This window comes from Labeo rohita, chromosome 4 (genome assembly GCF_022985175.1).
Source record: "Labeo rohita strain BAU-BD-2019 chromosome 4, IGBB_LRoh.1.0, whole genome shotgun sequence".
Classification (NCBI taxonomy): domain Eukaryota; kingdom Metazoa; phylum Chordata; class Actinopteri; order Cypriniformes; family Cyprinidae; genus Labeo; species Labeo rohita.
In genome coordinates this window covers 23,538,132-23,556,915 of record NC_066872.1, presented here as the reverse complement: position 1 = coordinate 23,556,915, position 18,784 = coordinate 23,538,132, and the positions used below count along the sequence as shown (strand labels likewise).

At 35.8% G+C, this 18,784-nt stretch overlaps 1 protein-coding gene across 4 annotated transcripts; it reads right to left on the bottom strand.

Annotated features, from left to right (window-relative positions):
• Nucleotides 1-2,487: 2,487 nt before the first annotated feature.
• LOC127163774 (uncharacterized) lies at nucleotides 2,488-16,032 on the bottom strand. Of its 4 annotated transcripts, XM_051107154.1 has the most exons (6): nucleotides 15,852-16,032; nucleotides 15,695-15,750; nucleotides 10,371-10,500; nucleotides 8,996-9,177; nucleotides 6,336-6,497; nucleotides 2,488-3,999 (listed from the first exon to the last, which is right to left on the bottom strand). In XM_051107154.1, the coding sequence occupies exons 4-6, from the start codon at nucleotides 9,137-9,139 to the stop codon at nucleotides 2,854-2,856; spliced, it is 1,452 nt and encodes a 483-aa protein (XP_050963111.1). In that variant the 5' UTR covers nucleotides 9,140-9,177; nucleotides 10,371-10,500; nucleotides 15,695-15,750; nucleotides 15,852-16,032; the 3' UTR covers nucleotides 2,488-2,853. The 4 variants fall into 4 exon arrangements, with proteins under 4 accessions (XP_050963111.1, XP_050963112.1, XP_050963113.1 ...); XM_051107155.1 differs by lacking the exon at nucleotides 10,371-10,500; XM_051107156.1 differs by lacking the exon at nucleotides 15,695-15,750.
• Between the last annotated feature and the right edge of the window lie 2,752 nt (nucleotides 16,033-18,784).

Genomic DNA, 18,784 nt, shown 5'->3' with positions numbered 1-18,784 from the left:
CCTAGCAGGGGAGATAGCGTTATCTAGGCAAGGGCTCAAGGAAACCGCTACTTAAAAGATCCTAGGAAAGAGAGCAGTCATTGAGTTAGCACATAGATATCGTCGGATACTGATGTGTGTAGGAAGAGCTATCAGGTAGAACTGAATAAAACCACCTGGACTACAGAAAGTAAGCTGTCCACCTATATTCCAAAGAGGGGCAACAGCATTGCTAGTTAAGGGCACATGGCTATCCTCAGATAGCTGGCTTTAGGAAAGGGGACCATGTAACTGCCAGGACCATTACCAGCCGTGGGCTGTTAAAATATAAACCAGAAAAGGGAAGACAGCACCATCTTAGCAGGGCTCCAGGAATGATGCTATTAAGAACACCAAAGAAGGGTCTTAGCACATAGCTACCCTCAGACAGCTATGCTTCCAGGAAGGGGCAAGTTAACACACAGCTAGCCTCAGATAGCTGCCCTTAAGTAAGTCTGTCCCACCATAAACATGGCTGAAATATAACCACCCGCAGATGGCTATACTAAGGAGGTCTCCTTTTTTGTACTGTCCATAAACCGAGTTTTTGCAGATAATTCTGCTCCCGCAGGAGCTAGACACGCTCCACCCACGCACTTGATTCCCTCGGGAATCAGGCGAGAACAGAGCCGCCGCCGCGAATGCGATGTTAATGCCGGGAGAGGCGAACGCACTCATGCAAATTCGGCTATCACAACTTGGGTAAACAGTAAAGACTCACCTCCATTCTTTGCGAATGCATCGCGATGAGCACATCCAGTTCTCTCGAGAGCTGGACACGCTGCTCTTAACCACACATCGTCACAGATGAGCCATTCTGGTGAGAGAAATGCACACAGACAAAAGGTCAGAAATGAAGACAAAGAAGAGGATGATTTGTTCGGCCAGCTCCCTTTTGTACTATGTGGTCGCGCTGTGATCACCGGCAGTGATGTCATAGGCTGTCGCCGGCCAGTGCTGTGTAGTTTTTGTATATAGGCCTCAGACACGGGTCACGTAGGAGACGTTCCCCTATAGCGACCTCTAGAGGACACAGTTCGAAGTTCCCTCGAAAGGGAACATTGCAATAATGCACAGCCTTGTTCCATTTATGCATCTGATTCATCTGAAAAATACAGTTAAAAAAGTAATACTGATATATTATTACAGTCTAAAACAACCACTTTTTTATTTGAATACATTTTAAAATATAGTGTAGTCCTGTGATGGCAAAGTTGAATTTTCAGCAGCCATTAGTCCAGTCTACAGTGTCACATATGAGCGTTCTAATATGCTGATTTCACACTTTGGGCTCCTTAGTACGAAATAAGCATAATTTAACAGTTTTTCTGACATGAAGAAAAGATTATGTATCATTTGAACAATTAATTGTCATTTAATGGTAACAATTTATCTAGGACATATAAAACAGAAGCTTTCCATAGACTTCTATAGTTTTTATACTGACCAAAAGATATTGTCTATCCCCTAACCCAACCCTAACCCTAAACCTAGCCCTCACAGAAAACATGTTTGCATCGTTACATTTTCAGATAAACATAATTTACTATTTTTAATCATTTTTTAACATTGTGGGGACCGCAGGTATTTCAGGTTTTACTATCCTTGTAGGGACATTTGGTCCCCACAATGTAGCAAAAACAAGTACACACACACACACATTAAGCTTTAACCCAGTAGACTATTGTATATAATTAGGAGGATTAAGAGAAGAGAAGAGAAAATCTCATTAGTTCAGTTTATAAACAAAAGAAGTAAATGGATAAAACATGAGTGTGTGATAAGTAGCTATTTATAATTTTTGTTCAGAGAAGACATTGGCTTAGTTGAGATTTGTGGCTCTGTTGCATAACAATTTATGTGAAAAAAATGCAAAAATTAATTAAAGGTGTCAAAAAATATAACATGACAATGGGATTGCTTTTGAATGAAATGGCCACTCTTAGCAATTTAGTTTGATATTGTGCAGTACAACAAAAATAAAGCTGATACTGCCATCTAGTGCAGGAAGAGAGATTCCCTACATGCTGGATGTCAAATCACCTACTACCTCAAAAAGGAATTCAAAAAAGTGATTTCTTCAAGCTATTTCTGTATATTGTTTCTAAGAAAGCTGTGGAGCATATAAACTTCTTAATATACTGCATTATGGGAAGATATGAGTACACTAGATAATCTCCAATACTCACAAAAATGTCTGACACCTAAAGAGTAGTGCACTAAAGGTGAAATGGGGAGATTTCGGAAACTCAGAAGGTGTTGTGTATTCTGACAATATCATGTTTGCCTGTAGACCGATTGTTAGTCCTCATTTTTTTCTTTGACTTTCTTTGTCTTTGACTTGACAGCACATGATAGTCACTAGTGAAGGACTTGGGACTGTATGTAGTACAAAAAAAAAATATCACTATATATATATATATATATATATATAAGGAGAATCAGACAACGACAATCAGAGTGCTGAGCATCTGTAATTTTTAATTAAGCCAGATTAGACTACAACTTTGCTTGCAAAACTTGAAGTATTAATATCCTGAAAGGAAAGTTGATGTGGCACAGTGTTAAACAGGCCTATGTCCCAACATTTTTGGAGTGTGTTGCAGCCATGAAAATCAAAATTTGGTTAAAAAAATAAATTAAAAGTTGGCGACTGAAAACATTGGAAATTTTCTTTTTGTACTTTAGTCAATTAAATAAAGGTTAAAGAGAATAAACATAACATATTCTTGATTTTATGGCATTTCATGAAACATACCAACTTTTATGGAATTGAGGTTGTATGTACACAAAATGACACAGAACGTGTTAAAATAGTCAACACAAAAAAATGTGTTAAAAAATAACACATCTGTTCTGAGCGTGTTCTAGCTCTTCTGGCTCTCCTAGTTCTACTTTTTTAAGATACTCCCGAACTTCTTTAGCTGCCTTGAATACTTGACCTGCACCACGTCCCTCAAAAGGTCTTTCCTGCTCTAACCACAGAGCTATTTTATCTGATTCTAGCAGATCCATTAACAAAGCGGTATATAAACGATTTGCTACACGCTTGTCTTTTTCATATTCTTCTCCAAACTTTTCCTGTTTATATCCCTCAGTAACTTTAAGCTCTCCATGTGCATAAGCACTAATTGCCCAGGTCCTTGGGTTGGTGTGGTACTGTTTTTTTTCTGAAACAGGAGTGATAATTGGGTTTTTGTTTGCAAACACAGCTAAGAAATTTCTACGGAGTTTTACTTGTCTCATCAAAACAGGAGATTCCATGTTTATTGTTTTTTTTTGCCCCTGAGTAAAACTCTCAGGAAGAGTATCACACTCATCAGGTAGAAGCACACATAAATTGGGTTCAGGGTAGTAAGTGCCCAGAGGAAAGTGCTCTGCTGTTATTATACGCACCTGTCGGTCACGTTCGCTGTTTATTCTAAACTTACTGTCTTCAGGGAACAGATAACCAGTTGACATTACTGTTGGGTAGTTGTCTTCTATGATTATATTTATGTAAGAGCTCAACACATTATTAAAATCAATTGTGTCTGCATCAAAAAAGCAGAAATAGATTTTGACATTAGGGTCACTTTCCCTAAAGTGTCTTACTAATTTCCTGGTTTGTTCACTGCTTTTAATTCTTTCTCTTATTTCTCGAAATGGGATGCCATTCTTTTCTGGCCAGGTAAACCAAAATTTTTCAAAAACAATTTCACTATTAATATTCTTCTCAAATTCAGTTTCTATGGCTTCTCTATCTGATTCTTTTCCATTAAGACCAAAAACTACAGCAATATCCTCATAACGGAACTCATCCTTTTTCATGAAAGCTGTGCTCTTCAGAAGATGAAGAAACTTCTGACAATGTGATTCAGGATTTTTACTCATTTCAAGTGTAACCTCCACTGGGACATTGATCACAAATCTGACCCTGGTGCTATTTCTGTCCAGATTTTGTAGATCTTCATCACATGGTTCCGCTGATCTCAAGGAGTCCTATAGAGGAATAAAAAGTTTATGTTTCTTATTAGTTTACTGTATTGATCAATGTTTCTTAAAGAGTTCTCTCTCTCTCAAACAATCAATCAGTCAGATAACAAATAAAATAACATAACATTTCTAATGTGAAGCAAACAAAGAGGTGAATGTTAACCATGATTTTCAAAATTAAATTAAGCAACTTACTTTAAATTTCAGTCTGTTCCTCACAACACTATTATGTAGCTTCAGAAAACTTTGAATGAAGTGAGTTGTATGCTTTTTATAGTTTGTATATATGTTTTTAAAATACATTTAATCTAGTAAATGTAAAAAAGTTTTCATTGTAAATAAAATAGTTTATTGGAGTACCTTTTACAAGAATAGTATTTCAGTCTTTCTACTTCAAAATTTTGTTTAATTGAATCTTGCAATTTCATAGCAATTTTGAGTGAAAACTTTTTTTTTCTTTTTTTAGTGTTATTCCATGGAAAGAAAGTAGGGAACTAATCTAGGTAATAATTGTTGGTAACACTTTAAATAAAAAAAAAACAAAAAACACTTTAAATAAAAGCATTTTTAATCTTTGTTAATATTAATAAATAAAAATGTTCATGTACATGTTAGTTCACAGTGCATTAATTAATAGACTAATAAATTAATAAATGCTATATAGGTACACAGTAATGCAGTATTTACAAATTATTTTAAAACGTTTATAGTTAGTTAATAGTTCATAAATGGTAGTTAATAAAATAATAGTCTCTGTACAAACAGTGAGTTCCTAAAAATGTTTACAAATATTTTAAGCCTATCACCAAAGCTAAACATATTCACTTAGGTTAGGAGACAGAATACAGAATACAGTTTGTACAGTGTAAATTATTATTTCTATGGGAAGTATAAATAAATAGTATATTCTCTATAAAATGTGGAAATCCAATGTGTGTGTACACTTGTACAACTATCTTTGTGAGGGCTGGTTTAAGTTTTAGACTATCAGAGTGAGGACAGTTGTGTAAATTGAGGACAATTTGGCCGGTCCTGACTTTCTGAGACCCCTTCAAAGGCCTTTGAGGGTCAAGTTTGAGGGTTTGAGGGTCAAGACTAGGGATCAAGTTATAATTGGGTAAAGGTTAAGTTTAGGGTAAGGGTTTGTTTGTTTGTGTTTGTGTTTGCATGCTTAATTTATTTGTAATTTGTAAATGCAATTCATGTCCAATAAAGTTTGGTTTAAAGCGCTTAATTAATTTTAGAATTTAAATAATCATTTGTTAATTGCTAACTATTTGTATATGGTCTATTAATGTATTAACTACAGTTTATAAATGAATAATTAACTATATAGTAACCATATATTAACAATATACTGTATAGTTATAAAGTTTTACCTATGTTAACTAATTTAGTTAACTAATGTTCACAAATAAAACCTTATTGTAAAGTGTTATTTATAAAAACAACACAGAACAACAATAAAAAAACTTTTTAACGGCTGGAATGTAGTTACCACACACAGATATCATGTGGTATGACCTCAAAAAAAAAAAAAAAAAAAAGAAAAGAATATTAAGTTATTTCTTATAAGTATTTATTTTTATTATAAATTTAACAGTGTTTTTCATTATAGATATATGTCCCAGATTGGCAGTTTTTGTGCTTTTATATTCAATTTTATATTTTTAATGATGTAAGGCATTTGCATTTCATCATGTGGTGCGACCAATAATAGGAATAACTGTATTAAAATAAAAATAAAATATCTAATTTCTGTGGATAAAATATGAATCACTGCAATGAATCACAGCATTCTTGTATTTTTAAAACATTTTTATGCAATTTACAGAAAAAAAAATAAGTCTGCTAACTACATTTAAAAAGGCAACTCTGAAATTATAAAACAAAAATATGAGATCATTATTTTCAAAAGCTCAAAATAAATGCAAATACTTGAGAATATCTAAAAAAATGTTAAGAATGTTAAGGACATGAATTAATTTTAATATAAATCATAGTTGCACCACATGACATTTTTTAAGGTTATGGCCAATTCTTCGAGATGAAAAAACACAAAAATTACTTAATTTTAAATTTTAATATGAATTTATGTGTATACAACATTCCTAATAATGAACCGTTACAACAGATATTATTATTTTTTGTATTTTTTAATTGGCCTGTCGAAAATCCTAATTTAATGTTAATTTGTACACTTTAAAATGTTAACAAATTAATGTAGAAAAAAAGAGAAATAAGAAAATTTGTGTGTTCTTCCAAACAAAGTTTATACATTACCCTTCTGCATATGCATTAAGATCAGTCAGTCAATCAATCAATCAATCAATTACTATTACCTTAATGCTAAGTTTTTGGAACCTAGAGCAAGTTTGGTCTAGTGGGTCATTTTTTGGGTCCCTGTTTTCTTCCTCATTTTCCATTTCAAATTGTTTCATCATAGCAGAGTAATAGGTGTTCTCCTCTTCGAGTAATTGGTTGTCAGATATGGCCATGTTGGTCTAAGAAAAGACAAGAAAGAAAAAAAACAGTACACCGTTTAAAAGGTAGGTCTGCTATGCCCAAGTACATATGTGGTGAGCCAAATGATACAGATGCAGAGTATGCAAACCCTTTGGATTTACCTGGATTTCTGTATAAATTGGTCATAAAATGTGATCTGAACAACAGACACACAACAAATAACACACTGTTTGCATGTTAAGTAAACTGTGTATGTATAATATCTATGTAATATATAATATAGCATTTATTTTTATATTTCATTTATTTATTAAACAAATTATTCAATAAAATGCAGTTTCTCTAGACTAATGACTTCTCAGAAAAAATGAACTGGAGTCAAATCAATGAGATGAGATTCACCCTGCACAACAAATCACGAATACTGAGCTTGCTATTCACAAGAATTTCTGCAGACAATGAGATCTCAGAACACCTAGGATTAAGAATAGTTTATACATTGCACAGCATAAATGAGTAACCCCCCTTAAATAAATATAAAAGATGTATTTTCTTAATGATCACTAATATAATTCATGGAAAGATGGCAAAATAGAAATGTATTAAAACATATACTTAATAAAAACAACAAAATACATGCCAATATTGTCTGTAAGCAATTAGCAAATTTTGTTTAAATGAAGGATTGCAGAAATGAGTACACCCTAGATTTAATTCAGCAAATGTATAATATTCTAGTACTGTATGTCCTCCAGAACTTTTTATACTGTTTAACTCCTGGAAAATGACCTCCTTAAATGCCCTGGTCTTTAATAGTGACAGCGTTGACAGATGACAGCGTTGATAAAGTACAACTCCCTCACACCTTCTGCACTTACAGTATACATCCCTATATAAGAGCTTTACTACCATTGAACGTCACTGTGGGTACCAGGCACTTCTCACTGTACTCCTCCTCTAGCAACACCAGAACATTTTAAATGCTTTTGGATCTCTTGATCTCTTGAGACCAGAAGTCTATATTTTGTAAATATGGGCCTTGGAAGAGATTAAATGAGTTTATTGTGCTTTTTGCCAGCTCTGAGACACTTGCATGGTATTTTTCCTGCTCTTTTTCTAGCAAAAACTCATTCATCACTAAATGAAAACTTAAAGTGAAGACCTGAATATTTCAGAAGCCTTGTCACAAGTCCATTGTTTTTGAATGTCGGTGCTACTTTGCTATATTTTCATACTTAATACAATAATTTGGTATTCATCTTGTACCATTGTCCTCTTTTATGCTAAGAAATAAATCTCCTGGCAGTTCTCTCCCAAGTGGTTCCACTGCTGCCAGCATTAAGTTTGAGTATGACTCAGTGGGCTATATAACACTTTTAATTGTCAACTTTCAATTACCTCTCTTTAAAAGTTTTGGTTCAATATACTTACCTTTAAAATAGCCTTAAACTTACACATTTTTTTGTTTTGTTTTATTTAGTAACCTTTAGGAAGGTGTACTCATTTTTGCAACTCAATATTTTATCACTTTGATAAGAAAATCTTATTTTGCTAAATAATTTTGACATTCTTCTTTGGTAACTGATCAAGCAGTTACCAAGTTGGAACATTATATCTCCAAAGAACCCTAACATGTCATCTAAATAAAGAGTAATTGCTGAATTTGTTTATGATCATTTATGCTGTGCACTCTATATACCTGGAAATGGAAATGCAAGTAAAACCATAAGCATCTTGGAGAGACATTGGTACAGGCAGTAATGAAACCAATGAAACAATTTCACTGTTACCTTTTAAAATTATTCTTATTTCTGGACAGACAGTGGCAGTGTGTGTGAGTGGTGTGAAGCTTGGTTGAGGAGTTCTTGTGGGGGAAGGAAGGCAGTCGATGGGAATAGGTAAGGAGAAGATCTTAAGTATTTAATGCACAAACTGCACTGCCTGGCAGTGTCTCAATAAATTGTAATAAAATGCATAAAACTTAAGAAAGCTGCAGTCCCATGCTACAAAATATTATACTATTAGTAATGTTATTATTCTTACTCTAGTACAAATACTTTTGTGTAAGAAACATTCATGAGAAGCAAACTTCTAGAAGACATTGTCTATTGAAATATATCAGAATTGAATTAAATTATTAATTCAATATAAATTAAATTATTAGTTAATACATTTGTTACAGTAGCTTATTAATAAAAATATGGCTGCCCACTGCTCTGGGTTTGTGTGCACGGTGTGTGTGTTCACTACTGTGTGTGTGCATTTGGATGGGTTAAATGCAGAGCACAAATTCTGAGTATGGGTCACCATACTTGGCCACATATCACGTCCTTTCCTTCCTTTTTCCTCCTTCCAACTATTTTTTCAACTGTTTACTGTTAACTCAATGTCAGATCAGGTCCATTAATATTAACAGATACAACTATTGATTTTGAATAATATTAATAATAATAATTCATTTACATGATTGTTTCATTTGACAAAAAAAAATAAATAAAAAAATAAATCAATCAGTCAATCAATCAATCTCACTTACCATTTGAGTTTTTGTCTGTTCTTTGGATTCAGCCGAATTCGGAAGCGCTACTGTGTGGATGGGTGAGGAGTGGGCAGTGGAGGTGGACAAGGGCCTAAACCTAGAGACAAAGGCAGACCAGGCCCTGGAAACATGATGGAACATGGTGGACTTTGGAGAGGTGATGACTGTGACAGGGGACTCTGGAAGCAGGAAAACATCTTACATTGTCATGGCAGTAACGCAAGAGACAGGCATATTGAAACAACAGAGTATTGTTCATTTTTAGTTTTCCAGTGTGTCTTCCATTAGTTACACTCAAACAAGTCTTCCATTAGTTACCCTTAAATATTTGTAATACACTTCTTCAAGCATCAATTCAGTCAAGTTATTAGCATCTTCGTCTTCTTTTTTATCACTTTAATAGTTTTTCTGTATTGTTTTAATGTATTTCAAAGCTGCTGGATGATAGATATTCTTAATTCTTTCTGACAAACAATATAATGTGATTGTACAACGTTTTCTAAATGTTTAAATTGCAGTTTACTGCATTCATTATAAGGGGGTAGAATCCAAAGCTCAGTACTCAGTACTCATGAGTACTTTTAAATAGACTACTCTTTTTACTCTTACTCAAGTAGTTTTTCATGTCACATTTGTATTAGCTGATCAGTAAACGTGGGTTGTTTCACACATACCGTGCGATGACCAGGCTGAATTCTGACACTATGGGGGCCCTTCTGGGGGCCCTGTTACAGTTACAGTTACAGACTTTTAGTTGTGTTTTTCCCTGTTCCTGGTCTCCTGGTGAATTTATAGCAAACCTTTGAATACAAGTGCATTCTTAAGTGATGTGTGTGTGTGTGGGTCTAAAAAAATCATTAGATTTTATACTAATTTGAAACAGAGAAAGACTCTTTCTCTGTACCCAAAAGTATTGAAGATTTTTAACAGTTATTGACCAAGAAAAATGAGAAATTGTTCATAAGCAGTGGGACACTGTCAAAATTGAACATATTAAAAATGTAGCATATTACATAATTTTTCAATAAAATGTAAAGACTTAAACAACTAGGGGGAAAAGACACCTAATGAACATTTCATTATTATCCTAGTCTTGTCAGTATGTCTACAAACCTTTGACCAAATTCTGAAAGTTTACCAATGCATTTTTGTAACCACCCGCAATTTCTCAGCTCTCATGCATATCTTGTCTCTGGTGACCACATATCTCCCATGTCACATGAACATCAATTCTAGAATTCTATTACTATAACAACTCTTTTTATATCTTCAGAGAAAGTTCACATCTCTAAGTTCCTCCTAAACAACACATATCACAAAAGTATCACAACACAGCTCTTTTGATAGGAATAGGTGCAGTGATTCAACTCACGTTTTTATAGCAAGGCTCTGTTCGTAGTTTCTTCAAGCTGGCTCGACTTTGGCACACTCTGAAGATTTAACACGCTCAAAATGTTGTGGCCGATGTATTTCAGAATCCACTTATTTTTCTCCTTCCTGTCCTGTTGTGACAGCAGAAATGAGTGTTGTTAAAACTGGATTTGAGAAATGACTAGTCAGGAGCCAGGGGTGCAATAATGAAAGATTGTTCATAGAGAGAACACTTAGGGGTTTCATCAGTTTTTATACATTTTCCAAGATGTTTGTGCACTTAACTGTTACATATAATGTTTATCGTTTGTGTTCATTACTATTTTATTGTGTCCTCTCTGCTACTTCTGCTACAGCCTTATCCCTGTTGTGTCAAGTCTGAAAGATGAACAATCTGCACATTTAAGCCAAAACTGGATACAGAAAAGTTCACATTAGAAAAGATTAGGGCAACACAAGTCCCAAATAAGAGTTCAACTAGTCTTGGGTAGTCTTGGGTCTTGGGTTACTGTAACTTGAGTTACAGGGTGAGTATTCTCATGCTATATCTGTAACGTGGTGAGTGACTGATCCGGAGGCGTGGGATCCATTTGCGATAGCTTTTATTAAGATCAAATCGGAGTACAACAGGCGGAGGTCAAAACAACGGCAGTCGGGGCAATGCAGATAATCCAAGAGTAAACGATAGTCCAGGCAGAAGGTCGGGGCAGGCAGCAATCAATCAAAACAAGGAATAAACAGTCCAATCGGCAATGGGTAAGCAAACACAGGAAAAACGCTCAGGATTGAATAGTCAAACTACCAAAACTTCGCGAAGAACCCGCCAACCGAGCGGGGTATAAATGGCCGCCAAAAGGAAGCGACCCGGGCTAACCCGGAACCGGAAGTGGGGGTCCCAGGTACGGGGTTATGGGAAATGGAGTCCGTTAAAAGTCCGGTGATGGTTCCCGCTGACGGCGGTCGGAGGGAGCCACAGAGACCGCGTTTGTGACAATATCAAACTAGTGAATCTAGAATCTAGACCCTAAGTTCATATCTGTCTTTTCATTATTTGTTTTAATCCATCCAGGCAATGTGTTTACTTATATTGTATTCATTTTGACTGATGTGTTTGTTTATGAAAAAATATACAACATCTTTATTATAAATATTAACTGAATAATTTCTCAATTTCCAACAAGAACCAGGTGACAATGTCAGATAAGTGTGAGGGTGTTTCAGGTCAGTTTGGAAGCCAAGAAATTAGCCTGAATTAAATATATGAAGAGTTCAGATGCAAAATCCTCTGAGGTATTTCTTTAAAATGAGCATTTCTTTCTGGCTACTTTGTATAGGTTTCTATGTAAGTACTGGTAATTCTTATTGGGCTGAGGCTGGAATTTAGCGAATTTGAAGTAAAAGTATTTTATGGACGTATACTACGTATCAGGAGCATTCACTCACTATCATTATCTCATTTTTGACAGAGATGGCTTTTAGCTGGTTTTGCACCTGAACTCTTCATTTGTTTTATACAACTGTTATAAAACATTTATAAAACGGGAAGCTTCTGCCTCGTCGCCAGGAGCGTCCCCCTGCATCTGCTAGTAGGGTGACCACCTGGCAACAGGGCTGTTGCGGGACATGTGTGAGACTGATACATTTTCTGCTGTTATGCTATACTGATTACATCTGTTGTCATATGCGCTAATCTGTCTTTCTGAGCATGCACATGCAAGCAAAAGAAAGCACGTTTTTTTAATGAGAGTAAAGAGAACCTGTGAGAGAAGAGATTTGTAATTGCGCATTACTATTATTATTAAAGGAGAATATCATGTTTTTCTGTGTGCGCTCGACCATTTCCATCAGTGGTGCTATATCACTTGATGAGGTTTGCAATTCCTTTGCGCAGAAACTATGCCGCAAAAAGAATGAATAAAAAGCTATTTTTAAAAAGGCAAAAGAACGCATGGATTTTTTTTTAATATGATCGTTAAAAACCAACAGACTGACAAAAAAGGGACATTTTCTCAATATGCAACATGCGGGACAAGGGGTGAAAATACTGTGCGGTACAACGCAAAGCGGGACAGGTGGTCACCCTATCCGCTAGGGCTGTAGTAATGTCCACTTTTGTTGAGTCCAAGACCAGGACTATTGAGTCTGGGTCAAGACTGTGTCCAAAGAGGTTTGACTCCAAGTCCAAATGAGACAGTCAAAACAGAAAAAGAAAAAAAAAAAGAATCTTCTTCAAGACCACAAATTGATAATTTCGTGTATTGATAATTTAAGTGATGCTAGAGACAGTATATCTTCTATTCTAAGATAATCATTTTGCATTATTATTTATAATGATAAAAATATAATAATTGTGAATGTGTCAGGGAAAAATTGCAAGTAGACTGCATTAATATTTTAATCATTTATTTATAAACTAGTGCTTTCTTTGTTTTTGGCTTAAGAGATGAAGTCGGCGACACTGACTCGTCATCTCCGCAGTAGTGATGCGCCTGTATGCACGTTTTATATGGATTGCATACATCTGTATGACCAAAAATTACAGAGTATTTTAAGAGCACATGACCACACCGGTGCCTCCATCTGTCATACAGTGAGCTACTGCACAGACACTTGAAAAGCACACATTTTTCTAGGTTAACATTAGATTGAAAGTCCATGTAAAGTTGCTACTACTTTCAGATGAAAAGCCATATTTGAGGTTGATGAATGATAGGTGAGCATTTGGATGTCCTGCCCAATATACTATATTACCACATAGACCAGCCGTTAACAATCTGTCCTTCACAGACTGTATACCAAGAAAAGAGATCCTCTGGATCAGGGAGAGTTTGCTCTTTTCCTAATTGACCCGAAGACCCAACTGGCTGAGGTGCATGAACACCAAGTCCTTGTGGTTGCACAACTGATCCTGAGACTGAGCCAGTCGTCAAGGTAGTTAAGAATGTGAATGCCCTGTTTTCTTAGGGCATTCACATTCTCTGCAACTTCCATGAAGACGCAGGAGGACAGGGACAGCCCAAAGGGCAGGACCTTGCACTGATATGCTCATTCTTCAAATGCAAACGTCAGAAATGGTCTGTGGTGCAGAAGGATCGAGACATGAAAGTGCACATGAAATGGATGTGAAATTCACTGATGTAAAATGGATGCCCCTGAACTTGGGGGGGACGCCAGGCAAACCAGCGGAACCACAGACATACCCGCAATGGGGCAGCGAGCAGCTTCCTTCATCTCTGGGTCACCCGTCTCAGGGTCAGGCAGGAAGCCTGGACGGGTGGGCCTGCCTGCCTGCGACCGGTTCTACGGTGCTGCTTGGCTGGAGGCTGCTGCTGCTGCAGTGTGGGAGCGGGGGTGGATGCTAGTGCTGTAGTACTCGAGTGCAGTCTGTAATGTTCAAGTCTGGTCTTGAACTCGAGACGTTTTTCTGTCGCCTCGGACTTGAGATTTTTTTCTATTGTCTCTTCCGAGTCCAGCTATATATGCTTTTTTTTTCTCTTTCAAAACAAAACCATTAATGGAGCGCATTTGTTCAGAACATGCCTTCGCTCCAACCCTTGCTACAGGAAGGAATGCATGGCTCTGATCAGGGGTGAACAGGTACCACTCAATGAACAGGTGATGCTTTAAATTGATCAAAAGATTGATGATCATTGATGATAAAGGCTATTATTATGTTACAAAAGATTTCTATTTCAGATAATTGTTGTTCTTTTGAACTTTATATTCATCAAAGAAACCTAAAAAAATCTATTTAGCTGTTTTAAACATAATAATAAAAAAACAAGTAGCAGCAAATCAGAATATTAGAATGATTTCTGAAGAATCACATGACTGGAGTAATGATGAAAAAATCAGCTTTGAAATCACAGGAATAAATTACATTTTAAAATATATTCAAATAGAAAAGTTATTTTGTTGTACTTTGGATCAAATAAATGCAGGCTTGGAGTGTTTTCAAATCTTACTGTTCAAAAACTGATCGCTGAGAGCTAGCAATGACTTCAGTTCACCTTTTCCATGATTTTTGAGACAAACGATAGGTTGGAGATTGGGCGAAATTAGTCAGTTGGGTCCAGATTTGTTTTTCAAGACTTTGCAAGATATAAAATAGAAGCAGAAATGACAGAGGTAGGGTGAAGTCAGCAAAAGTGGGACACTTTTTGGTAAACTGTGTATACATGCAAATAAATCTATTCTAAATTGGGACACTGCATCTGGTGAAGTGGGACACACATTTTAATCTAGTTTGTGCTTAAAAATGACAGTTTCCTACAGTAGGACATTATACAAATGATCTTTTTCAATTGAAAATCTTCAAGAATAACATTTTAAAAATAGACAAAGTGCATTGTGCTATTGATTGACACATTAACACTTCCTGCTTATTTATTTCAACAGAAGCACACTTCAACAGAAGCATACAGAAATATTAAAGCACTCCAACAGAAGTACATATTTAAACAATTAAAATTCCAACTGAAGAACAAAAACAAAGAATTTAATCACTTCAAAAGAAGTACAATGCACTATGTGTTCTATAAAAATGCGACAATTTCATTTATGACGTGCTTGCTTGTGTGTATACCGTAAATGTTTGTATCCAACTGTGTGCTTAAGTGTGTTTATGTTGTATGTGTGTAAGTGTGGGTGAGAGCAGGCATGAGTTTATTTACAGGCACTTTTTACGCACAAAAACTTTGTGTTCACAAATTTCTATTCTCATTTGTTTTCTTTACCTTTGATCTGCTTAGAATTTGTGACATTTTCTGTAAAACAAAACAATTTCTTACATAAAGCAATGTACTATGTTTTAATTTATAAGGTGTCCCAATTTATCTAACATGTTCAGGTAAATTGGGACAGTAACATAACAAAAATATTTTTTTTTTAAATAGAATGGAGAAATTTGCACATCACTGCATAAAATAAAATGATTACATGAACATGTGTAATACAAATGTATACTGTAGACTGAAATGCTGTTTATATTACCTTAACAATGTCAATAGAAAAACTATGTACGGGCATTTAACATGTACTTTCTCAGATTTTCCAGCATTTGAGTGGTAACCACGTTCATATGATTTACATTTGACAAATCAAATGTTGATATTCAAATACTGTTATTACAAAATTTCAAGGCCACCCATTTTCATAATCAAAAACTTATTTGACCCATTTTAGCCGATGTCACCCTACAGGAATGTTTGGTGGAGGATCTAACTGGCATGAAGAAGAATTAGATTTCTGTATTATTTTACTAATTAAGATGGGGTTAGTCAAGGTAAAGTTACTGAGTGTTTGAATAGACTTGAGTTTGCTCACAAGCATAAGTGGTCAGTTCAGCACCAAAAGTCCCACATTAAAACATCCACCTTTTCCTGAAAATGGAGCAAAAAAGAATAGCATGAGTCATCGGATTCTTGCTCCCCGGCCAGACAGTGAGCCAGTACAAAGAGTGGTAAAAAGAGTATTAACTCACAACAGGCTGACAACCAAGATTTCCCAACAGCAACAGAAAACACCAAGCCAAGCAGTGAAGTGAAGTCCAGTTTGCTAAAGTCCATCAAGCCAAGCAGAGAAAGGAAATCCAGTTTGGGAACGAACACAGATGATCACAAACAAACAACCCAGCGAGGAATGGCAGCCACATGTGGACAGTGTTTCCCACACCGGAAGTCTCAGATGAAGCTGGCAAACATTTTATATAACAGAGGTGCTCCTCCTCTAACATGTGATGTGGCAAATACTCAAACGGAAACTTCAGACTAGCATCTGATCACTAAATGAAAAGTACATTCTAATATAGTGACTCAACATTGATACCACCCCTTTTGCTGCTAAAACAGCCCTGACCTGTCAAAGCATGTACTCCACTAGACCCCTGAAGGTGTGCTGTGGTATCTGACACCAAGATGTTAGCAGCAGATCCTGCAGGTTGTGAGGTAGGTCCTCCATTGATCGGACTTGCTTGTTCAGCACATCCCACAGATGCTCACTTGGATTGAGTCGACACATCAAACTTGTTGATGTGCTCCTTAAACCATATCTGAGCCATTGCATTTTTGCCATTTTTGTGGCAGGGCGCATTATCCTGCTAAAAGAGGCCACAGTCACCAGGGAATACCTTTTCCATGAAGGGTGAACATGGTCTGCAACAATGCTTAGGTAGGTGGTACGTGTCAAAGTAACATCCACATGGATGGCACAACCCAAGGTTTCCTAGCAGAACATTGCCCAAAGCATCACACTGCCTCCGCCGGCTTGCCTTGTTCCCATGTTGCATCTTGAAGCCATGTGTTCCCCAGGTAAGTGACACACACGCACCCGGCCGTCCATGTGATGAAATCCGTCCATGTAAAAGAAAATGTGATTCATCAGACCAGGCCACCTTCTTCCAGTGCTCTGTGGTCCAGTTCTGATCCTCACATGCCCACTGTTGGCGCTTTGGACGGTGGACAGGGGTTAGCATTGGCACCCTGACTGGTCTGCGGCTATGCAGCCCCATACACAACAAACTGTGATGCACTGTGTATTCTGACACCTTTTCATCAGAACCAGCATTAACTTGAGTATTCTTGAGCAAATTGAGCAATTTGAGCTACAGTAACTCGTCTGTCGAATCGGACCACATGGGCCAGCCTTCTCTCCCCATGTACATCAATTAGCCTTGGGGAGCCATGACCCCACTATTCCTTCACTGTAAAAAATAAATAGTTGAGAAAACTTAAAAAAGTAAGGCAACTTGATGCAGTAAGACTTTTGAATTCTCTCAACAATAGTTTTTTAGTTTTTCTCAGTAAAGATACTTTATTTAGCCAACATAAATTTGTTTATTCATGCAATACTAATTGTCTTATTTTGCTAATAGAAAAAGTCTTGTCATAGTAACTGAAACAACAATTACTGTTGTTGAGGTAATTATTATTATTATTATTTTTTTTTTGTCAATTTTTTGTTCATTTACAAATAACAAACAGAGAATTGTTACAGAATCCTTAATGAATAACTTCATTATTCTAATATGTAGACAACATTGGCTTTGTTTGTAAAAAAAATCTAGCAAACACATGTAAGAGGTTGAACATACTCTAGGCCTCAAAAGTATACACACAAACCTCAAGAATGGTTTTAATCAACAAATGTTAAAAAGATGAGCTCTTTACATCACAGTGCAACTAACAATAATGACAAAACAACAACAAAAAGTTTAAATTAAGTCAGCAAACAGCAAAACAATAATCCTATAACAGTAACTGCATAATTTATTCATGCTGCAATGCATGCTAGGAACTCACAAAGCCTTAACATTTCAACAATATGAAATTCTTTCTTTGACTAGTTGGTACAACATTTGGGGCAATTTAGTTGGTCTGACAAGGGCTTTTATGTAGTCTCAAGAAAAGAGCATTTTTTTTTTTAGTATTTGAGACTCAAAATGTTTCATAAACTGGAAAATATGCATTTGCATTTTTTACAGTATTCCTTGCACCACTTTTAATAGATACTTACCACTGCAGACCAGGAACACCCCACAAGAGCTGCACTTTTGGAGGTCCTCTGACCCAGTCGTCTAGCCATCACAATTCGGCCCTTGTCATACTCGCTCAAATACTCAATGCTTGCCCATTTTTTCTGCATCTAACAAATCAACTTTGAGGACAAAATGTTTACTTTCTGCCTAATATATCCCACCCACTAACAGGTTTTAACAGGAGTTATTCACTTTACCTGTCAGTGGTCATAATGTTATGTCTAAACAGTGTATATTTCAATGAATACTTTAAACTAATTATTGTATTTTAGATAAACCTAACCATTATTCAAACACAGTTAAAAGCACATGAACTGTTGACCTAGTGCTCAACCTTCACTGACCTTCAAACTGTAGATATTAGTGACGCATAAAACTGTGTATTAGGGTTACTGAAGAAATTAAAAACTTTTTACAGCCATAAATATTTGATGATGATTCACGTCAACCAGCAGAAACGACATGAGTGTTAATTTTCCTAAATGGCTTTATGGAAGTGAAGCATCTCACTGTCTTTTCAAGAATATGAGACTGGGTATGGGAGAAATCTGGATCGGGGCATCATGAGTAAATGTACAAATTAAAGTTACAATTTGATTAATATGTCTCTGAGCTAATTAATTAAACTGTTGGGTAATGTACAGTTGAGGTCAAAAGTTTACACCCCCTTTCAGAATCTGCTAAATGTTAATTATTTTACCAAAATAAGAGGGATCATACAAAATGCATGTTATTGTTTATTTAGTACTGACCTGAATAAGATATTTCACATAAAATGTTTACATATAGTCCACAAAAGAAAATAATAGTTGAATTTATAAAAATGACCCCGTTCAAAAGTTTATATCCCCTTGATCCTTAATACTATGTTCTTACCTGAA